Here is a 23706-nt window from a genome sequence, read left to right as displayed (position 1 = left end):
TGCCATTGACAGTGCTAGAAGGAATGTTGCACTAATGCATTTTTAGGCAGCATGTTGTCTTACGTGCTTAGAGGCTGAAACAAGTTTTATTTTACTTAAAATCTTCTTCATAAAGCCAAGCAATCACATTATTTTGGAGGAATTGCAGTGCATTGTTAGTATATGGCTATGCAGATAATACAGCTAAATATATTTGGATTTTCTGTATAACTGAGTGGGTTTTAACCTTTCTTTCCTCTGAATTCATTTATCGTCCAATTTATACCTGCACTTCTATGAACGTTTTTTTTTCCCCAGTCCTTTTCACCTACTTGCACCATTCTTCAGTGTACTCAGGATTCATTTTCTTCTTATTGTTTCTCTGCTATTCAGTTGATTTTTCTCTTCTGTCTTTCTACTCCTGCCCTTTTTTTTGTTTCTTCAAGAATCCATTGTTTTGCTTGTATTTCATCTGTACCTTTGGGGTAACCTTGTTGTAGGTTCCATTTGTCTTGGTTAGAGTGACAGTTGTCTAGAGGTGTGTTCCCTTTTTGGAAGAGAGTACTTGGACATTATTTCCTGGCCACCTTGGCTCCTTAGCAAAAAAGGAGATCGTGTAGAGCCTCTTATGTACTTGTTTCGGGTCATTCTGAATATTAGGATGGCTGGGCTGGAAATCAAATTAACACCACTTGCTCCTAGGCTTTGCATTTAGATGACACCTGTGGATAAGTTAGTCATACTTTATAAACATTCTCATGACCTCAGAGTGAGCAACTGAGAAGAAAGCTGTCTTGTGATGTGAGGAGAAAAGAATGTTTGGCATTTCATTAACAAGCGCTACCAAAAAGGACTGCATTCAGCCGTTCTCTTAGCAGTGCACTGGCAGTTTAACTATCCTGGGCAGCAGTATTAAAAGGTCTATGCAAAAAGAGGGATGTGGGATTTTGCTGTTTTTTGTTTGGTTTGGGGGTTTTTGTTTGTTTGTTTGTTTGTTTGTTTTCTCCCATAGAATCACCAAATGGTTTGGGTAGGAAGGGATCTGAAAGCTCATCCAGTTCAAATCCCCCTGCCATGGGCAAGTATACCTTCCATTAGACCAGGTTGCTCCAAGGCCTGTCTAACCTGGCCTTGAACACTGCCAGGGATGGGGCAGCCACAGCTTCTCTGGGCAACCTGTGCCAGGGCCTCAACACCCTCACAGGGAAGAACTTTCTGCTAATGTCAAATATAAATCTCCTCTCTGATTCCTCCTTGTCCTGTCACTACAGGCCCTTTAGAAAGCCACTCTCCAGATTTTCTGTAGGCCCCTTTTAGGGACTGAAAGCTGCTCTAAGGTCTCCCCAGAGCCTTCTCTTCTCCAGGCTGAACAGTCTCTTCATCATCAAAAAAAATGGGAGGTGCTGCTACCTGCTTGTATGTCCTTTCATATGAAGATTTGAATGATGCCAAAATCAGGCTGTTGTCACAGTAACCAGGTGAGAGCATGTGCAGGAAAATCGGATTTTGTGTAATTCTGGGTTAAGTTCAGAAACTGGGAATGAGGGAGTATGAGGAAAAAGAAGTTTGTCTAAGGATTGGTTTGCTGGCTGGCTTTGTTTACAGTGCAGCCCAGCCATGACAGGATTGCCTGGGTCTGGATCATAGCCATAGATGGGTGTGTCAAAGTTTCAGGCTGGTCGGTGAGTTTCTACAATGTTTAGTGAGGCAAGATCTGATGGAGCTGTGCATTTGCAAGGTTAGTTTCGGTGCTTGAAATGCAGCAAACAAATGAAGTTTACTTCCACCCACAGGAATGAGAGCCTGTAAATCCAGCAAGACAGAGGAGGTGACCAGCTATCTCAGACAGAGAACAGCATTCTTCTTGGAAACTACCTCTGGCTAGAGTGGAGGCGGCCTTGCAGACAGCTCCAGTTGTTAAGAAACAGGTCCCACAAAGCAAGTACTTCAGTGCTTTGATTGCTGTGGGAAAGCCTGAGCTCCACGGTAGGAAAAGAATGAGGAGAACTACTCACTGCCAAGCCTAGGGGCTTCCTCCTGTTCACATTGTTTGAAACCCAGTATAAATGGTTTTGTGGAACTGATGCAGTTAATTGTTCACGCTCTAGTCTCGGTCCTCACTGGATCCTCAGCTTTGCACATATCTTCTTTGGTGATGTAACTGGTGTGTGGCGCATCAGGTTTAAGCTTTGGCTGTCTTCCAAGAGGGGTCCATGTTGCCAGGTACAAATTTCTGCTCAACCATGAGTCCCATGAAGGAAGATAACATCCAGCAAAAGGTCAGTAAGATCTGAGTTAAAAGACCTGAGTTAAAAGACGTGCCAGCCATTAGCAACTTCACTGTGGAGGTATCATATTTAAAGTGTCTCAGGCTGGCTGCCCTCCTGATTTTTATTAAGAAACAAATTGAGGATGGTGGGGCAAAGAGAAGGAATCACCTCACTTTCATAAGCAGAAGCCAAAAATTCATGGGAAAATTCCCATGGATGAAACAGAGGAGCTCCCAAGTTATGTGAAGATAACTCGGCATACTCTGAGTAAATAAACACACCCCGAGAGCTAATGTAAAACACTCATTGAAACAGATCCTGTGCTGCTTCAACAGCATGTTTATTTAAAATGAAGGAAAGGCACTGACAGTGAAATGCTTTATTCAGAACATGCCCATTCCTGTGCCTCCTAATCTGCAATTCCCCTCTTGTTTTGATGTTCTTGATCAAGTTCTACTTTTAAGAAGCTTTTCCATAAGGGAATGCCTAAAACCTAGGTCAGGCTGTTCCTTTAGTGGTACTCGCTCCAAGCTCAGAGCCTTTTCCTCCGAAGAGAATGTGTGATTTGGCTCTCTGGTGGTATTTTTGCGAAGCAGTTACCTTGCTGACTAGAGCTCTCTTTAGGAAGTTTGTTCCCAGAGAAGAAAAATGGTTTTAATCTTCCTTTCATGCCCAGCAAATAGTGTCAGGCTGCCTACTTTATCTACTTGGAAACCTGGGAATAGCATCACATGTGTCCAGTCACCATATGCAACCCGAGGCTGTGCTTAGTTACTGCCTTTCAATGGCATTGGGAGCTTAAGGGCTCTGTTTACTGGCACAAACAGCTGAAACAATGTGTTTGTGTTTGCTACCGTTTGGTTGCCTCATTTTTGAAGGTAACATAAGGTAGCACACAGTGTTATTGAAAACCTCAAGTCAGGTTTATTTAGCAGTAAAATAATTGTTATACTTATCTGTGATCATTGTAGATCCTTTTTTTTCTTTTTGTTCTGAAGTATTTTGTTTATCAAATTGGTCTAAGCCTTTTTCTCCTTTATGATTGTTCTTTTTGTTTTGTTTTAAAACATAGATCCTTAAGACACTGAGCTGTGTGGTGTGGTTGACACACTGGAGGGGCAGGGATGCCATCCAGAGGCACCTGGACAGGCTGGGGAGATAGGCCCGTTTGAACCTTGTGAAGTTCAACAAGGCCAAGTGCAAGTCCCACATCTGGGTCAGGGCAATCCCAAGCACAAATATAGGCTGGGCAGAGACTGGACTGAGAGCAGCCCTGAGGAGGAGTTGGGGGTGTTGGTTGACAAGAAGCTCGACACTGACCCATCAGTGTGTGCTCGCAGCCCAGAAAGCAACTGTGGCCTGAGCTGCATCAAAAGGAGGGTGACCAGCAGGTCAAGGGAAGGGATCCTGCCCCTCTACTCTGCTCTGGTGAGACCTCCTCTTGCAGTCCTGCATCCAACTCTGGGGCCCCCAAAACAAGAGGGACGTGGAGCTACTCAAGTGAGTCCAGAGGAGGACAGGCTGAAATATTAGTCAAATTCTTTTAATGTACCCCACTCTGAGAGGTAGGAAGTAACCTCACTACTGAAATATTTTCGTGTGTTTTTGCCTTTGTGTACCCATGCTGTAAACCCAGACTAAACTTTGGTTAAACTAAACTGTTTGGTAACAGTGAAAAGTTAAACCTATGAGTTGGAGCAACCTGGTGTAGTGGAAGGTGTCCCTGCCCATGGGAGGGGGTTGGAACTGGATGAGCTTTTAAGATGCCTTCCAACCCAACTGTTCTATGCTTAACTGGGCTCTTGTGTAGTTGTACAGACAAAAGTTTACTGGTGTGTGAAAAAGAGGTGATCATTTTCTCTTTTTAGAAATTCAGATTTGGGGGGTGGTGGTTTCTCTTTGGTGATGTCTTGTTCCTCCTCCCAGCCACTTAACAGAAGTTTTTGATGTAGATCTTTGAAGCACCATACAAGTTGTGACTGGATTGTACCCTTGTGCAGCTTCTCTAAAGAAATAAGTAGTTGCCTGATTTTAATTGGTAGGGAAATTAGATGAATGTCAATGAGATTTTAAGCAAAAAAAAAAAAAACAAAAACGGGGGGAGGGGGAACTTTCTGATGCTTCCAGTTGTATGGGGTTGGGTTTTTTAGGGTTTGCTGCTTCAAATATGCTTGGTCAACCTCAGGTGCAGGTTTTGGTAAGAAAAAAAAAGATGTATAAATTGCATAGCTTTAGAAAAGAACGTTTCATATCTGTTCAATTTTTAGGCTATTACAGTCAAAGAACTGACACCTATCAAAATATGTTAGAATTCAGTTTAAAGCAAATACAAGGGAATACTGTGGATAGTCTCTTCTGCAATAGGATGATTTACCACACGGGGGCAATATGCGGTTGGACTGAGTTGTTTACCTGTAGGTTAAGAAAATAGGTGGCAGAGTTGGCAGGTTTTGCCTGGACTTTTGTTTCAGTGTTGTGTCTCAGCAGCCGTATTTCTTTGCAGCTTGTAGCCTGTGCATGCTCTCGATTCCTGTGCTGTTGACTCAGATCTTCTGCTGGCTACACACTGAACCTTCTGGGTAGTGAGAACATGTTTAGACTAGTATACTAATCAAACTGAAAGAAGTTGCAGAGCAAGTGCCTGCGCCTGTGTGTGCACACACAGGTATGAACATCTGCTGTTTCATTTGTCTGTTATAATTGCCACTTTCACCATGACAGCCAACTTAAAATGCAGCTATGATTAGGAAAGTCAACAAAGGCAGTTGCAAAAAGGATGGCATCCACTATTTTTTATGTTAGCAGATGAGCAGTGTTTTCCCTCTAAGCATCCATGCCTGTTCTAAAGAACTGGTTAACACTGAAGGTTTAATTCTAGGTCACAGTCTGAGGCTAGTGGACTTTGCACTTTATAAATGATAAGGTAATTGGTTACATACAGTGTGTGTAAATGGGCTGCTTAAAAATGCTGCAGAAGTAAGCAACCTGAAAAACCCAAAGGACTACACTGGTGGGAAGGGTGATAGCATGGAAGCAGAAACAGGTTAAGATTGGAAGTGGAAACCCCCTTCCCCTCCAGAGTTCACAAATTTCTGTACCGTGGAAGTTAGTTTCTCTATTTGGCTCAGCAAGATGCTGTTAATGATAAGTACTTTTGACGTTTTATCTCTGCCAGTAGAACAAGGTGCGTTCTGCCAGGTTTTGAAGTCTCTTCATTACTACTGAAGAACAGGATTTCTTTTACCTCCAGGTCAATTTTAACAGTAAGTGAACCTGGTATAAGAGAGTAATTCTGTAAAGTAATATATACAGGTATTATTCAGGTGTTATTCATTCTTTGTGCTGATCACGTGGATCAAATCTCTGATTATGCAGGAATTCCTGTTCACCTTGGCTTGAGTCTTTTGCACTTTGCTTATGACAGTCAGTGTATTGATCAAATTCTGTGATTTCACTCTCTTCATTTTTTCCTACCATCTGGAGTACGATTGGGCTGTAAGTACAGAACATCACCTGGCTATAATCCTGAAATTGCCAGATTTTCCTATTTGAGAAGTGGTTTGATGCAATTCTGAGTTGTTAGGAAGAGGGCCTGGAGGAATGATTTGGCAATCCATGTAGACCAGTCTACTGAGATGTCTGAGTCAATGTGAAAGACAATGCAGCGAGACAAGACAACTGGTCTCCTGTCTGGTTCTGCTGCACAGACCATTACAAACTACAGAGTACTGCAAAGTACCTGACTGAGGTCTTCTGGGATGAAACTAATTCAGATCAGGAATACAACCAGGTCAGTCACTAACTGTCATGACAGTGAACTTAAGATGTGGTCACATTTGTGGAAATGAGAAGTTTTCCCTTGGAGTACATCTGAGGTGCTTTATGGCTGGTACTGTGTCACCAGGTCCTCAAAGATGAAGGGAAAGAAGAGTGACCATCCTGTGGAGATAGCTGTCAGCCCTTGCAGTTAGTCCTAACCAACACCATGCTTAGGCTTAGGCTAACAATGTGTACAAGTCACTGAATATCTCCAGATGCGAGAACTGTAGTACAAGGCACTGTACCAGCTTGAATGAGAGCAGGACAATGGCAGTGAATTGTGGCATTTGCCCCCAATGCAAAAGGAATGTGAACCTGTTGGAGTGAGTCCAGAGGAGGCCACAAAGATGCTCCGAGGGCTGGAGCACCTCTGCTGTGGAGCCAGGCTGAGAGAGCTGGGCTTGTTCAGCCTGGAGAAGAGAAGGCTCCAGAGAGACCTTAGAGCAGCTTCCAGTGCCTGAAGGGGCCAACAAGAAATCTGGAGAGGGACTTTTTACAAGGCCAGGTAGTCCCAGAGAACTTGTGGTTGCCCCATCCTCGGAAGTGGATGGCAAGGTTGAATGCGGCTTTGAGCAACCTGGTCAAACCCCACTGCCAAGTACCATCAGCATAGGTGATATTTTCTGCCCTGAAGAATTGGGAATGCAGATATGAAAATGAAAGAAGAGAGACTTCTTAAAGTTCAGGTTCATAGCAAGAAAGCAGGTCTTGGAGAAATACTTCTGCATCCTGCTGAACTCCCCATGCTATGGTGGAAACACTAGAAATGAGCTGCAAGTAGAAATCAAAGTACTGGATACGTGGGCACTTAAACACACAGCACCTTCAGTGCTGGATTGTTTCAGCACCATAAATTACATGTGTTTTGTGTGAGCAATAACAGCAATATACAGTGAAGCATAAACAGCAGGGTGTTGATGCTTCTGAAGACTTTACTATAATTATTGCTTCCTCTCTGATTGTTGTTATATTTTGCCTTTAAAGTGATCCCATCAGATTTGTTCTCCAACTTAGCAACAACTACTTTTTTTGCACAAGACAAGTTCTAATCTTTTTGGATGTTAAAGCAAATGATTAAAATGAAGACTGCTCTGAAGTATCTGCACTTTAAAGGATGCAAAGCTATGTTAGTGCTTAAGCTGCGACTAAAACACATTGCCTATGGAAGTGTAATGTAAATGGTGGGCAAAACAGGATACTGAAATATCAATTTTGGTAATGAAAGCACTTCAGTTTATTGGAATAATGAGTGGTTTTATGAATGGAGTTATGTAAAATACTGTGCATGCTTTTTGTAACTTTCCTGATATTTTTTGTATGCATAAAATTCTTCAGCTCCATTTCACTTTTGAAGAAATAATGGGACATTTTTTAAACCTTGTGTCTTTTTTCTTCTTAAGAGATCAGGATGTTGCTAGTCAGGAATTACTCATTAAATTCACTTATTTCTGTGGGTGAGAGTGGTGAAGTTCGTCCAGGTTGAAAGGGCTGTTCTGCATGAATTGTGTGTTTTGTTTAATATAAAAGTCACGTGCTATGCTAATACTTTGTTTTTCAAATTGCTGTGAAAAGGTCAAGTTCTCAGAAGCAAGGTGGCTCTTCACATTTCTTGGGCTATTGGCCATCAATCCATTCCTAGAGAGATACGAATATTTCTCTCATTTCTGTTGCTACTCATCTTGAAAAGCAGGCTTTAGTGACGTGGTACCTCAGGGGATTGGAGGGCTTTGTCAAAAGCAGTCCTTTTGGGGAAGTACTCTGATCTTTAGGGACAGGACAAGGGGGAATGGCTCTAAGTTGACAGAGGAGAGATTTAGATTAGACATGAGGAAGAAATTCTTCCCTGTGAGGGTGCTGAGGCCCTGGCACAGGTTGCCCAGAGAAGCTGTGGCTGCACCATCCCTGGCAGTGTTCAAGGCCAGGTTGGATGAGGCTTGGAGCAACCTGGTCTAGGGGAAGGTGTCCCTGCCCATGGCAGGGGGTTGGAACTGGATGAGCTTTAAGGCTCTTTCTAACCCAAACCAGTCTGGGATTCTGTGATTCTTGTCATCAGTCAGCCTCTGAAGCCAGGAGATGCAGAGGTCTGTTTGGGCAGAGCTCTGTTCACCCTGTGTTCAATTTCTTATCTCATTTGGTTCTTGGTGTTACTGATGGCCTTGCTGGCTGGAGAGGGAGGAAGGGGATGTTCTGATGGTCTTCAGCCATCTGTGTTGGATCTTAGCATGTGGGTGCAGCACTTGTATCTTCTCCCCTCTTCTGTAGTGCTGTGGCTTTTCGTATCTCTATTTAAAATCTGTCTGAAAGCTAACTAAACGAGAACTAAAATGTTTATTATTCAGAGAGAAACACATGAGCTTTGTTGCCTGAATGTTAGGGACTGCTTCATGTAATGATATTTTACCTGAGCACCGCTCACCTGTGCAAATGGGATTTGCCAGTGTTTCGTACCCCTGGGCAGAGCATCTGCTGGCCGTGGGTGCTTTGGTATGTGTGGCTGTGTGATTGTGTGTTCCCCTCTTCGGGGCAGGGGCGACGGGCAGCCTTTCTGCGAGCTAACTGTTCTTCAGCTCCGACAGGAAGAGATTTGGCATAAATAACGTTAAAGGTTCCAACCCCCGGCACCCTGCTCACGTTGGAAAACAAACGTTTTGGTGGCTTTTTTTGTGTTTGTTTTTTAAATAATACTAAAGGGCTGGCAGAACTGATTGGACACGGACAAGAGTGCCACAGCAGCCCTGCGTGAGATCAGGAGCACGACATGCTCGGAAGAAGGGATTGGGTTCATTCTTGCGCAGAGGCCGGGGCTCCCGCACCCACAGCGCGGGTCCCTCCGGTGCCGACGCTCCCCGTGGGTCCCGGCGGCGGGAGGAGCTGAGCTGCGCCCGCCGTGGTGCCGGACCGGGCCGCGCCGCCTGAGGGACCGAGGCCCCGCCCCGCCCAGTCAATGGGCGGGGCTGTTGCGTGCGGGGTGCGCGGGGACGGGGTGGCTGCGGCGGCGCGCGGTGGGACGGCGGCCGGCACCGCCCGGCCCGGCGCGGCCGTAGGCGCTGAGGTGAGGCACGGCGCGGTGCGGTGTTCCCCGCGGGACGGCCCCAAGCCGTTCCTGACAGTGGGCTCCGCGGGCCGGGCTGGGGGAGCGGGCGGCGGGCCGGGAGCCGAGCGGGACCCGCAGCCCCTGGGCGGGCCGTGGAGCGGGGCTGCTGGCTCGGCCCGGCCTGTCCGTGCGTCCGACGCTTCCGCCGCCCGCGGCCGCTGTCGTGCGCTGCGGGTCCGGGTAGAAGCTTTCGCGTGAGGGCCGCGCTCGGCCCTGCCAGCGTCGCCGGAGAGTCTGCGGTGGTCGCTCCTGCAGCCGTGGGGCCGCGGGCTCTGGCTGGCGGGCTCGGGAGCGCCTTCCCCGGGATGCTTCCCAGGGTCTGGCCTGGGCGGCTCCGGCACTTCCTGCTCGGACTGGGAGTGTTGGAGCACCTGCGCCCCGGCCCATGCCCTGCGCTCTGCATCTGCCTCCCTGCGAGGGACCCTCGGAGCTCGCCGGGCGCAGTGCAGGGGGTCGTGCTGCGCCGCCCTGCTGATGCCCTGTGATCAGGTTAAAGAAGCGTCCCTGAAGCCCCATTCATTTGGCAGAAAGAAGCCGCAGACCTTCTGCATCCTACCTGTGTCTCCAGCTCCTTCCACATAAGCAGTGCTGCAGGGTACAGCAGTGCAGGAAAGAGCTGTAAGACCCCTTTTGTGGTTGTGATGAGGGATGGGATGGTGTTTGTTAGAGAAGTTAGGGGACTGGGTTTCAAGGAGATGTTTGTCTCCTGGTGCAGCTGAGCACTTGGTCTTCACTCTTGGCTGCAGTTGTTGGATGCATCAGTTGGTGCCAGCTTGGTTTAGTGACATTAGTGGTTTGTTGTTGCCTAGTAAAAAAGGTAAAAGATGAAACTTTGCTTCTGGTGTACTGAAAGGACCTGATTTGAAAGCATCTCTGAAATTTTCAGGAAGCACTTCTCTCTAAGAGTGCTCCTTTGCTGTTCCATATGGGGTTCCACTATGTGCAGATGGAGGGGATCCCTTCTTACGGGAAGCAGGGATTGCTCTGTTCAGACCAGGGAGCTGGGAAACTGATGTTACTTCAGTCCAGCCTTCTACATAGGTGAGGGATGGAATGTTATAGTGACCTGTCACTGACCAAAAGGCACTATACTTGGAGGAGTTTCTTTGAAAGCCCTTGGTACCTTGCATATGTGCAGATGTAAGCTGCCTGTCCAGATTTGTTGCTGGCTGGAAAACAGTCTTGCTTCTGAAAAAGTAAGTTTATTTCATTCAAGTAGAAGACAAAATTCATTGTGGCTTCAAAGCTATTTCAAAAAGGCAACAAAAAAAGCTACGTAAATGTTCTAAGCTTTGTTCCATTTGTTCTTTCATTGGAGGCTGAAAGTGGCAGTCATTCTGTCACTGGGCTTCAGGGGCTGACTTAGCTTTGATGCCTGGCCCAAGTTTATAGGAAATTACCAGGATAAGCACTTGGTGCAAAGAAGCTCAGGGTGGGTGAGTGCAAGAGAGATTTTCTTTTTTTTGTAGAAGTACTAACATTGCATTTTAGTTTTGCATTGGTGAGAAGGTAAATGAGACCTCCTTCTGGCTGGCCTGGGGTTGATAGGAGGCTCTCAGCGCTCTTGGACACTTTTTCTGCTCTGCCCGTTGTCCGTAGAGCCTCTCATTCTTCCCAGTGCTTGCAGCCTACCTCAGGCTTCGCTGTTTAATTTTGCTCTGCCTTTCATTTAGTCAGCTCCTTTAACTGAAATGCTTCCTAAATCATGGCATGATGGTTTTTGTTAAGAAATGTTGTATGTAGCCAGCTTACAGAAAACATGGGATGCAACTAAAATTGATTGTGAACTGGAAACAATGCTTGGGTTGGTTAATATTCCTCCCAGTTTTGGTTTTTGAGGCAGCTGGAGCAGACCAGGCTGGCTGGGGATTTGTACTGATTCCAACTGCATTGGTAGTGTGCACTAGGAGGGAGCTGGATGTATTGAGATCCTCTCAGCTGCCCCGCAGCGGTCAGGGCACTGCTTTCCCTGGGAAACGTGGCTTAGTTCTGCTGCATGTGTTTCTGCCGAGGTGCCTGTTAGACCTTCAAAATGTGGATATATGCTGGATGGGGACTAGTCCAGTGGTAAATATTTTTAGAAATGTGTCATCAGCAAGATGTGAGGCCAAGCGCTGCTGAATTCACTTTTCCTGTGGGGAAGGACTCTGACATCTGCAGTTTCCATTTGACATGACTTTGGTCTCTCCTGGCTGGTAACTAGAGCTAGCAAAAGTACCCAGGAGCTCCTCATTTAGTGTGGAGCTGGGGCGTCTTCCTGCCTTGCCTTCAGGAGCCAGCGGGCTTCAGCCAGAGGGGAGGCTGCAGAAGCCTCTGTGCTATGGGGCTGCTCCTTGCACAGCTTCTGTCAGCATTCGCATCTTTTTCCTTTTGGGTTCCTGCAGTGTCCATCCTTTCTAGTAGATGTTTGTTCAGAGCGGGATGAATGTGGTCACAGAGTGCTAATTTTAAGAGTGGTTGTGTAATAGCCTGCTGAGGAGCATAACTCATTCTGGGCAACTTCAGTTGCTTGTAAGCATCTGAATGGCTTAGCAAAATCTTACCGTACAGTTAAGTTCTAAGGGATGCAGTATCAAGGGGATACGGATAACACCAAGCCATATTGGATGGTGCCTTGAGCCATCTATTATAGTGGAAAGTGTCCCTGCCCATGGCAGGGGATTGGAACTGTATGAACTTTAAGGTCCCTTCCAGCCCAAACCATACTATGATTCTGTTGGTTTCTCTCCAGGTTAGCAGTTAAAGGTGTAACCTGGGCAATTGTCTCTGCTGATTCTTCTTGTGGTGGTGCTGGTTTTAAAGTCTGAAATCTAGAAGTTCAGTGAAATGATGTGCACAAGGCGGTCTGTGAAAGGTGACAAATGAGCAGAAATTGTCTGCAACTTGTAGGTTGAGCACTGAGCTGTGTACACACGCTTCTAAGGTTAAGACTGTCCTTTTCATGCTTTCTTGTTGTGTGTCATCAGCTGGAAGACTTGGAGGCATCTCTGTAGTGGTCTTGAGCTGTGCTGCTCAGGAGGGCTCTGCAGTACTCATGTGGCCTCTGAGGGACTGCTAAGCCAATCAAGCCTGTGGTAGGCGTAATCAGGTAGGAGGCATCTGTCCCCTCTCATGAGGGGGTCTGCAAGTGTGAAAAGAAGTCTTGAAACCCACTGGTCTGCAAGCCAGGAAGATGTTTGACCAATCCTAATGTGTGCAAGGATAAAAACCTAATACCACCACCCCCACCACTCCCCAGTTTTTAACAATATGTAACCCTGGCTCCATTTAGATCCCCACAGCAGGCTGCCTACCTACTCAAAGTGTAGAGAGACAAAGGAATGTTTTCATGATCTGCCTCTCTCCTTTTTGGACAAAACACGTTTATTAGGAAACAATCTAACACTTCACTGAATTTTTTGTAGTGTGGTGGCCATGTGAAGGCTGTCCCAGTGTCAGTATCCACATATTTTTGATTGTTCAGGCATAGTACGGTATTTGGGAAATGCACCCAGAAGCACTGAAGAGCTGAGATGTTCCTCTGTGTGTTTCTGCTGAATGCCTTGTACATGGTTGCCAAATCCTTCATGCCAGTGGTGAGAGTGGGGTAGTGGCTTTGTTGGGCACACTGCATCCTTAGCACACGTGCCTCTTGTTCTTGTAGACCCCACTGCAATCTATGCCCATATACTGCCTCTGCTCCCGCGGTGTGGGAGAGCCAGGAAGAGACATGCAGGCTGTTTTTCCCCCCATGTCAAATTAAACATTTGCTCTGCAACAACTGCCACCAAACCATGGAAGTAAGGATCATGATGTAGGAGTTGGCCTGCTGGAACTAGCGTGGATTTCTGTAACTGAGATTTTTGCCTACTGACTTAATCTGGGTACAGCAAAGGTTTGCTAATAAGGTGCAGAACTGTTATCTGTGCAGAAATCTGCATGATGAAGGCTCTGAGCTGCCAGCATTGGTTGAAGCAGTTACAGTTTTGCATGACTCATCATTTGGAGGGATAAAGAAAGTTTATTGTTCCTGTTATCTTGGGGTGTGGTACAACCTTGTTGTCACAAAGTTAATGGGACGGCCAGGTACCAGTGAAAGGCAGAGTCCTGACTTACCCTTTTCTGCCTGCAGCTTTCCTTGTGGTGTCTACAGTGCTCATGCTGCTTGTGGTGATCTGGTTTAGGGACCTAAATTGGCAGAAAAATGAACTGGAAATTCAAATGTCAATGTGTAAGGAAGGTAAAGGTGACAGGTTTGAGTATCCTGTTTCCTAACCATGTTTTGTAATAGGTTTTTTTTTTTGCCACTTGTTTTTCTTCCCAGCAGCTGGATTTCTGACCAGAGTTTCATCAGCTTTATTACTGGGTTTGATAGTGGGATGAAGAGTGTTATATAAGGACTTTGTGTGCGACTGTGCTTCAGTGGGTAGTATTTTTATATGGGACATTTTTGGAAAACTATCTTTCAGGCTGTAATCCTCCATTTTCTTCCAGGTTTCTTTAGACTGTTCTCAATGTTGAAAGATGGGAGAGATAGAAGGAACATATAGGGTCCTGCAGACTCCCGGCTCTCGTTTGGGTGTCCAGAAGACTATGGGAGTGAGTACCTTGGAGCCAGGACAGAACCTCTCCACTGCAATGGCATCATTGCCTGCCAAAACACAGGAGCGGGACCTGCCGATCAAAATAAAGATGCTGGACAACACAGTGGAAGTACTTGACATTGAGGTAAGAGATGTTTAAGCCTGATTTCAAGTACACTTAGCCTCTAATAATGTAAAGTCCACAGATGTGCTGCTATACAGAGCTGGGATGTTTTGAGGCAATATCTCAATGAAGATTCCTGTAGGGATTTTACCTAATTACCAGTAGTTAAATGAGTAGTACATCTTGTTTGTTTTGTTTTTTTTTAATCTAACAGTTGTTTTGTGTGTTTAACAGATTTTAAATATAAGCACGTACTGTAATAAAGAGCTTTAACTGTTACTTGCTTTGGGGAACCACCAGCTGCCTTCTCCTGAACTTCTTGCTTTCCTGAGCTTTGTCTGTTTGGCAGCTGGGAGAGCAGAAGAGGGGTTTTTATTAGTTACTATTTTTTATTAATTACTTGAAGAGGTTTGTATCCTTTTCAAGTAAACTTCCTCCTCTTTGAAAGTTTTTGCTTGTTGCCACACTTTGGGAGGGAGGCAGAGGGATGTTTCTGAAGATTTGTATTTAAAAGTATGCTTGCATAGCAGCTGGGGAAATCTGCCTTAAGAAATACAAACCATGCTCAAGTTGGGTGGTTCTGGTTTTAAACAATGACAGATTTTTGTTCTGCAAATTCTTTTTTCATTCTCAGCATTAATTGTAGCTTGAGTAAAGATGTGTTGTTAGAAAAAAGCTTGTTCTAGTAAAGATAATCAGTTATTGGTTGCTCTACATTAGTATCAAATTGACTTTATAAATGGCACTCATATCCTTGGTTTGTGGCATAGACTTAAACAGGTTTTTCTGTGAAGTCAAATAGATTGAAAAAGATGTCTGTGAAGCTCTGAAGAATGAGTGGCTTTTGGGGATGTCTTCTGCAGATTGCTGTCCAGCTGTTCAACTCTCAAACATGAAATCCAATTAGTTTCTGGTTAAGTGTGAGGCTGTGCCTGTATCCTCCCACCTGAGGACACAGAGGCTGCAGCAGACTCTTCCATCCCTCATTTACTGCATAGCACACAATAAGCTGGTTTTTGTGTGTGTTTTCTTGTTTTGCTTTAATTATGTTAGAATATTTAAAACAACTTCTGACAGGGTCTTTTGAAGTGTGGGTTAGGGATTTTTTTCCCCAAGTTGGTGTAGATTTTGGTGCTTTTGTGTTCTGATTTTAAAAGAGAAGAAAAAACTCAAACAACCCACCCCTCCAACCCTGTAATTTTGAAAATTGGTGCAAGTCCACTAGAAGCTCTTAAAATCAAGAAAGAATTTATAACTCCTACTTCTTGCTTTTTTACATGAAGTCAGTGACTGCAAATCTCCTGTATATTAGCATAGATGCTTTCCTTCTCTTCCTTGCCACATTTATAGCAATTTTGTTTGCTCTTTTCATGGAAATTTCCACTTCCCTTACCATCTTCATCTTTAACTCTCACCTGGCTCTTTCTGACAGTCAAAGCCTGCTTTACTGGCTTTGATCTACGCCTGAAGGGAATCCTTTGACTACACTCAAATCTTAACCTCAGAATCCTTTTTCACGCTGATGAGAATTGCTTGGGTGGCCCTGCCGTCCCATCCTGGAGCTCTGTGCTGTCTTCTCTGCTAACTTCTAACCTCTGAGCCTCCTTGGTTCCCCTTAGTTCCTCTCTGTGCTTGGTAAGTTCACTACTTTCACAATACCATGTTTTTTGAAACTGTCATGACCTGATTCTCCTTTGCCTGCTGGAGCAGCCTTGACTGTGTATGCTTCCAGCTATCTTCATTGCTGTCTGGCTTCCTTTGCAGTTCCAGTTTAGCTCCATCCTTAACCCCTTGTCTTATCCTACAGCACTTTGTTGTTAGTCTTGCCACCAAATGTAGATTCAGCTGTGGCTCAGCTGAATGTTTTAACTCTTGACTGTCTCTTGCCTCTGAATAAAGTCAGCTTTTGCCTGATGAAACTTAGGTTTGATACTCACATGTCAACGTCAGTCTCTGCTTGTAAAAAACATAAATTCCTCACACTATTTTTCTTTTTACCACTGCGAATTACACTCCATTCTCACCTCTCTGACCAGTAATGTAGTTTCTATTCACTTCCAAATCCTTCATTACATTCACTTTGTAAAGCCTCTAGGGTGTTACTCTTTAACTAAACAGCTACCGTCCAGGAACACCTAGTTTCATGCCTTTGTTGCTGTGATCACCTTGTTGGCTTGAATCCTCTTCAGTCTTAATCACTGTCATAGAATCACAGAACGGTTTGGGTTGGAATGGTCCCTAAAGCTCATCCAGTTCCAACTCCCTGCCATGGGCAGGGACACCTTCCACTAGACCAGGTGCTTCAAGCCCCATCCAACCTGGCCTTGAACACTGCCAGGGATGGGGCAGCCACAGCTTCTCTGGGCAACCTGTGACACTATCTCACCACCCTCATAGTGAACAATTTTTTCCTAATATCTTATCTAGATCTCCCCTCTGTCAGCCCAAAGCCATCCCTCCTTGTCCTGTCACTATATGTCTTTGTAAAAAGCCCCTCTCCAAATTTCTTGTCAGCCCCTTTAGGCACTGGAAGCTGCTCTAAGGTCTCTCCGGAGCCTTCTCTTCTCCGGCTGAACAAGCCCAGCTCTCTCATCCTGTCTCCATAGCAGAGGTGCTCCAGTCCCTGGAACATCTTCGTGGCCTTCTCTGGACTCACTCGGGCAGCTCCATGTCCCTCTTTTGTTGGGGCCCCAGAGTTGTACGCAGGACTGCAGGGAGGATCTCCCCCTAGTCCTCCTCAGGGCTGCTCTCAGTCCAGTCTCTGCCCGGCCTGTATTTGTGCTTGGGATTGCCCTGACCCAGGTCCAGGATGTTGCACCATCTTGCTGCAAATTTACCTGTTTTGCATGTTGCAGTATGAGTCAACCCGCCAGATTATTCCCAGCAGTTCCTCCTACTGCCTGGCAATTTCTTGCATTGCTTCACTTGACTCCCAGTCTCTGTAGCTTCAAACGTAGGTTGCTTATCTCTGTTTTCAAGGTCCTTCAGCGCTGTACCTATATTCTCTTGCATGTACTTGGCTCCATCCCCTAATGGGACCACAATGCTGTACCTTTATTGTTTTCTCCCATCATGACGAGAGGATTCCCATAATTAGGAACTGTGTTAGTTTTCTCTTTTTACCTAGAAATCTCTCTCTTGTTACAACATCCACAGAAACACCTGTATTTGGGCAACTAGTGTGCTGTGGCCATAGTTAATATACTACTTCATGGGGAACTGAACAACTTAAAACTTTTGCCTGATGTAAACCGTGAGTTTAGAAGGGGTCATCCTTTGTTCATCTGTAGAGCATCGAGAATGAAGAGGTCTGTGGTCAGCAACTGCAGCATTAGTCATGCTACACACTGCCTAGATTACTTTTCATTTTTGTCCACTTGAAGTAGCAAAGGATGGCAAACAGGGAAGAGGTATTAATTTGTAATCCTCTGCCACCTAATTTGTCTGGTGGACTGGTGGGATAGCAGTAACTGCTGACTGCTGCTTGTGACAGTTGGTTTTTTCACATGAGGATTGAGGGCAAGAATTAGGAAAAGTTGGCCGCATTGCAGAATAGGCGGTGTGCACTAGCAGAGATACGTTCTTAAAGCAGCAAGGAGAGAAATTAATGATTAAACATCTGCCCCAGAGGGTTTGAAGCTGTGATTGCAGTACTGCTTGCCCACTCTACTTTGCTTTTGCAGTTTTGTTCCCTGGGTGTGGAAACAAGAGGTGGTGTCCCCTTCATTACCTGTGTCATGGAGTTTCTGGTTACTGATTCAGTTCAGCAATGATTTTAAGTGTAGTGGGACACTGAGGCCTTTGTCATAGATGTTGTTGGCACTGCTTTCTGATGGAGATGTAGCTTATGGCAAAAAGGCATTCCCTTCCCCCTGAGTTCAAGTTGTTTTCCATCTGTCTTAAAGAGCCATGGCAAATAACTTTTTACTGAGAAAAGGGGTGTGTCCATGGAGAAGATGTGGCAAAGTGGTCAGCTTCTGGAGAGGGACCTTCTCTGTGCAATGCAGTAGGGAAGCTGATGCAGGAGCCCTGTTTACTGCCTTGCTTGTGAAGCTAAAATGAGCCACATCAGCAATTTTAACCCTACAGGATATATAGTAGCCACAGTAAGGATTTAATCCATGCAGCTTTTTCTTGTTATCCCCTTCTTTCTCCAAGATGCACTTAAACCACTTGCTTATCTCTGGCAGGTGTTCGTGGATACTCTAATTTGGTAGCTCTTCCTTATTGCTTGAGTTTTTTAACTTGCCAAAGAGCAAGAAGAAAGGCTGATAAAGTGGCATAATGGATGGGACAAGAGCAAAATAAGAAAGGCCAGTCTTTACTTCATGATGTTACTGCATCTAGAACAGTGTGCTAAAAGTTCAGTCTAGCTACATGTCATTACCTTTGATCTAAAATCCACTGCCTCTACTTTCACCATCTGTACTGTAAAGGGTTTTTTCTAGCTATGTATTTTGTTAATCAGTAAGAAGCAGCTATTCCATCAAGTGTGCTAGAGCAGAGCTCTTCTGCAGGGAATCTGTTTTGAATGTTCGGGAATGGAGAAATGATCAAGTGTTTTCTAGACTACAAAAAACTGAACAGTGGGTATATGTGTTCTCTCCTTTCAGTCACAAAACAGAAAAGAGAATGAAGCGTTCATCGAGAGCTAGGCTGGAATAGTAATTATTTTCATGAGTTGGTTTGTTTTTTTTCCTTTTTCCCTTTTTACAGCCAGCTTGTGCAGTCAGTTGAAATCTTGCATATGCCATATCATGGGGTACCCATCCTCCTGCCTCCAAGTGAAGTCTGTCCAAATTGGTGGGTTTGCAGACTATGAAATGCATGATCAGAAAATTCAGTTTAATTCAGACAGTGGCACACTTCAAAGTAATCAGGGGTTTATCATAGGAATTCTGCCAGCTTTCCTGATTTTCTTAAGAGAATATACTTGGGAGGCCTTTGATCAGCATAAAAATACGTACAGAGTCTTAAGTAGAAGGGCCTGAGCTAGGTTTCATTCACCAAAATGACCACTTGATGAAATCATACTTGTCAGGTGCTGGCTACAGAAAACAATAAAATGTACTGTAACAAGGGACAACTTAGGCTATAAGAATTTAGGGTGCAGGAAGTTGTGAATTATACCTGCTGAAAGTTTTTGCACTGATTTGTAGTAGGGTTGGAAGAGGAGTGTATCACAGAGACATATGATCTGGAGTACTGCACATGCCCCTGAGTTAGAGGAAACAAGGGGTCTTTTTGCACAGCATAGCTGAATAACAGTGGCACTGATGGTAGATGAGAGCCTGGTGCTGTATTAAAATCCTGGTAAGTGAAATAGCAGGTTTAGTCAACAAGAAGGGGGTCAGACTTGCAGCTTTCTCAAATGCAATACTTTTTTGGGCCCTGTATACAGGCGGACTGCAGCATCTGCCTCTCTCACCCAGTTTTCTCTTTGCATTAATTTGTAAGACATTTAATGGAATTGGTGCCATAATGTGATGTTTCATATTTGGTCCTTGTGTTGCTCCTTGTGTAGGAAATGTGTGCTTACTTTCTTTCATGAATTATGCTCTGTGCTATGAGGAAGTGCCCCAGAAAAAGAAGTTTAGATTATTGTGCTTCAAGGTTACCAAACTGTTTGGGGAGAACTCAGCACCTCTTCAATTGCATGTGCTTCCTCTTCTCCTTCTTGAACATAAACTAAAATTTGGGAGTGATAAATACTTATGAATCAGAATATATTATAGTTGAATTCTGCTCTCTTTTCACCTGCTGGAGATTGAATTCTGTAGAACTGTAATAGCCATCATAAAATCATAGCACAGTTCTTTGCACTCAGCAAGACCAAGAGAGTCTGCCTGCCTGCTGTACTCAGTGGGAAAACTTAAACTAGATTCTTTTTCCTTACATGCTATTCCTTGCCAGGTTGCTTTGAGTACACAATTATGTTTGTTCTTTTTTGTATATATAATGAAGTAACTTGCTTCTCAATAAAACATGAGTCTTGCTGTTATTCACATGTTAATAACACAAGTTAGCTTTATGTTGGTTTGAATTTGCCTTAGATTTCAACTAATGACTGTTTCTTGTGCTGGGAATTTGGTTTTGTCAGGCAGCCTCACCATGCTGTGAAGTTAAGTATTGTTGAAGGCTTTCTCTGTGGCTCAGGCTAGTGCAAGCCTTCTGGTGCCTCAGAACGTGAAGCTTGGCCTTAGGAAAATGCTTTTGGTTTTGTCGTAATTTTTCCTATTTTCTGTATTTCTGCCAGGCCTGTTGTTTCCTTTTGCATAACTGTTTCTTGAGGGTGGTTGTATCTTTCCTCGTTTTCTCACCACGTACATGGAAGACAGTGCATGTTTCATATCCCTGCAGTGCTGTGCAGTGTATACCTCCCCTGACACCAGTGGACTCTCTGGGAGAGAAACACTCTGCTCCACTGCCCTTCATGGGAACAGGCTCATCAAATAAGATTACGCTCCCCTCCCATATTTTTTATTAGGTATTCTCCTTTCACTGCTCCTGTGTATTTTGGAGTTTACTGATCAACCCTGTTAAACTCACTGTTGTATTGCTACAGAGTTTAAGTGACTTACTCTATATTAACTTGAAAACAACTAATCGATGATTACTCTGATAGCAGTGCTGTCTTTGCTGGCCACCTATGCAGCTCTTCCTTGCTTTATTTAAATTTACAACTGCATTATTGAAAGTGCAAAACTACTTTCTCTCCATGGGTTTTGGAATAGAATAGCTGTGTTTAGTGATTCTGGTGTTTGTGCAGTTTGCAGGCATCCGTAGTTGAAAAAGTGTCATGACAATGGCACCTCTTCAGATGCCTGTTTTTCTGACCCGCCACTGGAGCCTGTGCCTACGACTCACTGCAGTGGGGGGCCCTGAAACAAGTTAGTGGGCTGGGAGCGTGGGAGGTTTTTGGGACAGCAGAGGAAGCAATCTAACAGCTTGTACGTGCCTTGTGACTTCCTGTGGTTTGGAGAGAGTGTTTTCAGCTCAAGGCATATTGGAAAATCCTGCTTATCAGTAGCTTCTTACAGCAATGATAATATCCCTAAGAACTCTTCTGGGGCTGAATCAGAAATTCTGCAGCTTAAAATGCTGTTATTGAGCAGTTTTAAGTAAGAAAGATGCATCTGCTAAAAATGGAGAGCGTGTCATGGGCACTGAAAAACGTTTACTCTGAAATGCTGTTTCAGAGAGGCCATGCTTATGGTGGGCCATGGCAAGCCTTGAGCGTGTCACCAGTGTTACAGCACCACACCTCCCAGCAGGATGGGTCAGCCTGCTGCTGGCTGTCTGGCAGAGCCAGGCACAGGCTGCCCTTCTGCCTCTCCGTTCGCCTGCTTAGACCTTCCTTTCATAAAGGCTTTTTTCCCCCCTCTGTGCTGTAAAAGTATTAACAGCTTAAATATGTGGGAAGCAGGGGGACAGGCTGCTTCTGAATCCTATTAAGCTCTCTGCTGAAGGAATCGAGATGCCGTGTTAGTCAGCTCAGTGTTTTTTCTTCCCTGGCCAGGAAGAAATAGTCAAAATTCCAGAAAGAATCATAGCCAGATGTTTGTCATTGCTCCGGTTTGACTCTCCTAAATATGGCAAATAAGCTGCCTTAGGACTTATTTTTGTCTGACCTCAGAAGAGAAAGTAAGTAATTCACTATTGAAAATTTGAAGTTATTATAGGCTTTAAAAAAAAAGTAACTGAAGCTTTGCAATTTGAGTACTGCTTGATTCCACTACATATTTTTTAAGACCTGTTATTTTGTGTCTGGGGGCTTGACTTTTTTGATGCTATGTAGGAATGTGGTATTGGGTGGGGAAAGGTGAAACTGCAGCCAGACATTTGGGTTGGGTTTTTTGTTGTTGTTGTTTTAAGGGAAGATGTGAACTTAAATTGCAATATAAAAGCAATTTTAGTACCTCACAGTTCTCTTTGCATGAGATGTCCCATCATGTGAAAATTGAGTTATACTGCAGTAAAGGAGAAACACTGAATATTCCTGTATGAAAAGTGCACATATTGTAACTGAAAGCACAGAAACCATTTAGTAAAATGGTGGTCAAATGTTATCACAGTCCTTGAAGTATGAATGAATAGACTAAATTTGTAACTGTATGGCTGTGCTGTTCTGTGCTATGGCGAGTCTGCTTCACCACATGAAGTTCATGGATGAAAAGCTGCTCTTGTACAGCCTCCCGAGAAACAGTATGAGAGCCACATTTAGTTAGCTTAACACTGAGCTGATGTAGAGCTGAACTCTTTTTAAGCTCTCTTTATTATATACATACTGAGAACTTTCTGTCCGTAATTGTTCTGTCTGGATGAGATCTGATGAGGTAAACCAGTGCATAACATAATGCTATTGGCATACACGCAGTAGTACAATTCTTGTACTTAGTTCCTTTAGGATGCTTCTGAAGTAACTCATATACAACCTTGCAAAGAAAAAAGATTTCCTCACCAATTCCAGTAATGTGTCATTGTCACTAATAAAGAAAGGAAATAGTGCTAATTTCTTAAACACTTCTGCAGAGTGCACGTGCTCATTTCTCTTCTCATAATCAAAGGACAGTGAAAATCAGCCATTCATCCCTGGAGACATTCAGGGCCAGGCTGGATATGGTTCTGAGCAACTTGATAGAGCTGAAGATGTCCCTGCTCATTGCAGAGGCATTGGACTAGATGATCTTTGAAGGTGCCTTCCAACCCAAACTATTCTGTGATTCTAGCAAAACAACTGGAAGAAATGCTGCATTCAGGAGCTAAACAAAAAAAAAAAAGGAAGTTATCTGGAAGCCTCCTCTGGGCATGGGTGACATTCAAAACTGAGTCAGCAGATGGATAGTTCTGTAGAATATATGGAGCCTGAAAGGGAAAAAAACCCAACCCAAACCCATGAAACCCACAGTCAGCTAAAGACAGCCACAGAAATGCAGTGTGCTAAGGGGCAGTTCAGAGAAATTTTAGGTTAGTGCCTACTAAAAAAAAAGGACTTGACGTTGAGAAGCACAGCCTTGTGAACATGCATTTAAATAGATAGGGTTGCAAAAGCATACCTCTGTGTCATCTGTTTCTCCTTGCAACAAAATTCAAGGGTAGTGTTGCTTACTTGTGTAAGAGGTGGACCATATAAACTGAATATTAAAAAAACCCTCTGATGTGGTGATGATACGTAGTGGAAAAGATGTACTTTTCAAGACTGTGATGTTGGATATGGAGGGGGGAAGATCCGTTTATCTGTAATTCATTAGTAAAGTTAAGAGTTTTAAAAGAAAAGGCCAAGTGGTCTATATTGTGAGTTCACAGAAACTCATGGAATTCTTTGAACAGCTTCAGCGTGTGCTGCCTTGACCTGAGCTGCATGGTCAAAACCCACAGGTACAAAATGTCGAGGGGAAACAAAAAATCAGGTTGTCTAAATTGGAGTATATTGCTCCTTAGTTTTCTCTTTTCAGGTGTAGTAGAACTTGTGATGCCTTTTTAATACAACTGTAGTGGTAAAATGCCTGTATTAGTTTAAAAAAGACGAAAGTGGGCTTTGTAGAAACTGTGGGTTAGAGCTGTGTGAACTGAAATCATGAAGGTATGAGCATCACTGCACCTCTTGCCCTGCTTCTCAGCTAGCTAACTCGAAGCCAGAGATGTAGGAAAGACTCCTTCTGGCAAGGGGGAAGTTAATAAAGCTTTGACCTTATCTTGGCCTGTAGATATTTATTAACCCATTGCCATGATATTGAGCTTCTGATCAAAGTACAGTGGGGAGTGATGGGACAGTTGGTACAGTTTTGATTTTGCACAAACACCTAACTTCTGCAAAGAATTTCTCATGACCATCTTATTTCCTTGCTTTTTTTTAAC

General features: G+C 44.2%; 1 protein-coding gene across 5 annotated transcripts in view; it reads left to right on the top strand.

Annotated features, from left to right (window-relative positions):
* Nucleotides 1-9002: 9002 nt before the first annotated feature.
* FARP2 (FERM, ARH/RhoGEF and pleckstrin domain protein 2) overlaps nt 9003-23706 on the top strand; it is a 73387-nt gene continuing 58683 nt past the window's right edge. For all 5 annotated transcript variants that reach the window (XR_009724194.1, XR_009724193.1, XM_061345266.1 and 2 more), the window contains exons 1-2: nt 9003-9120; nt 13636-13869. Coding sequence is in view for 3 of the 5 variants with exons in the window: in XM_061345266.1 (XP_061201250.1) it covers nt 13666-13869 (204 nt within the window). In the remaining 2 variants the exon portion in view is untranslated. The remainder of the gene's footprint in view (nt 9121-13635; nt 13870-23706) is intronic.

The sequence above is a fragment of the Neopsephotus bourkii genome, unplaced genomic scaffold (assembly GCF_033783945.1).
Source record: "Neopsephotus bourkii isolate Nb327-2 ecotype Australia unplaced genomic scaffold, CSIRO-AGI_Nbou_v1 NB_234, whole genome shotgun sequence".
NCBI classification, from domain to species: Eukaryota; Metazoa; Chordata; class Aves; order Psittaciformes; family Psittacidae; genus Neopsephotus; species Neopsephotus bourkii.
Note: the sequence above shows the minus strand (reverse complement) of the source record. Positions and strands in the feature narration are given on the sequence as shown.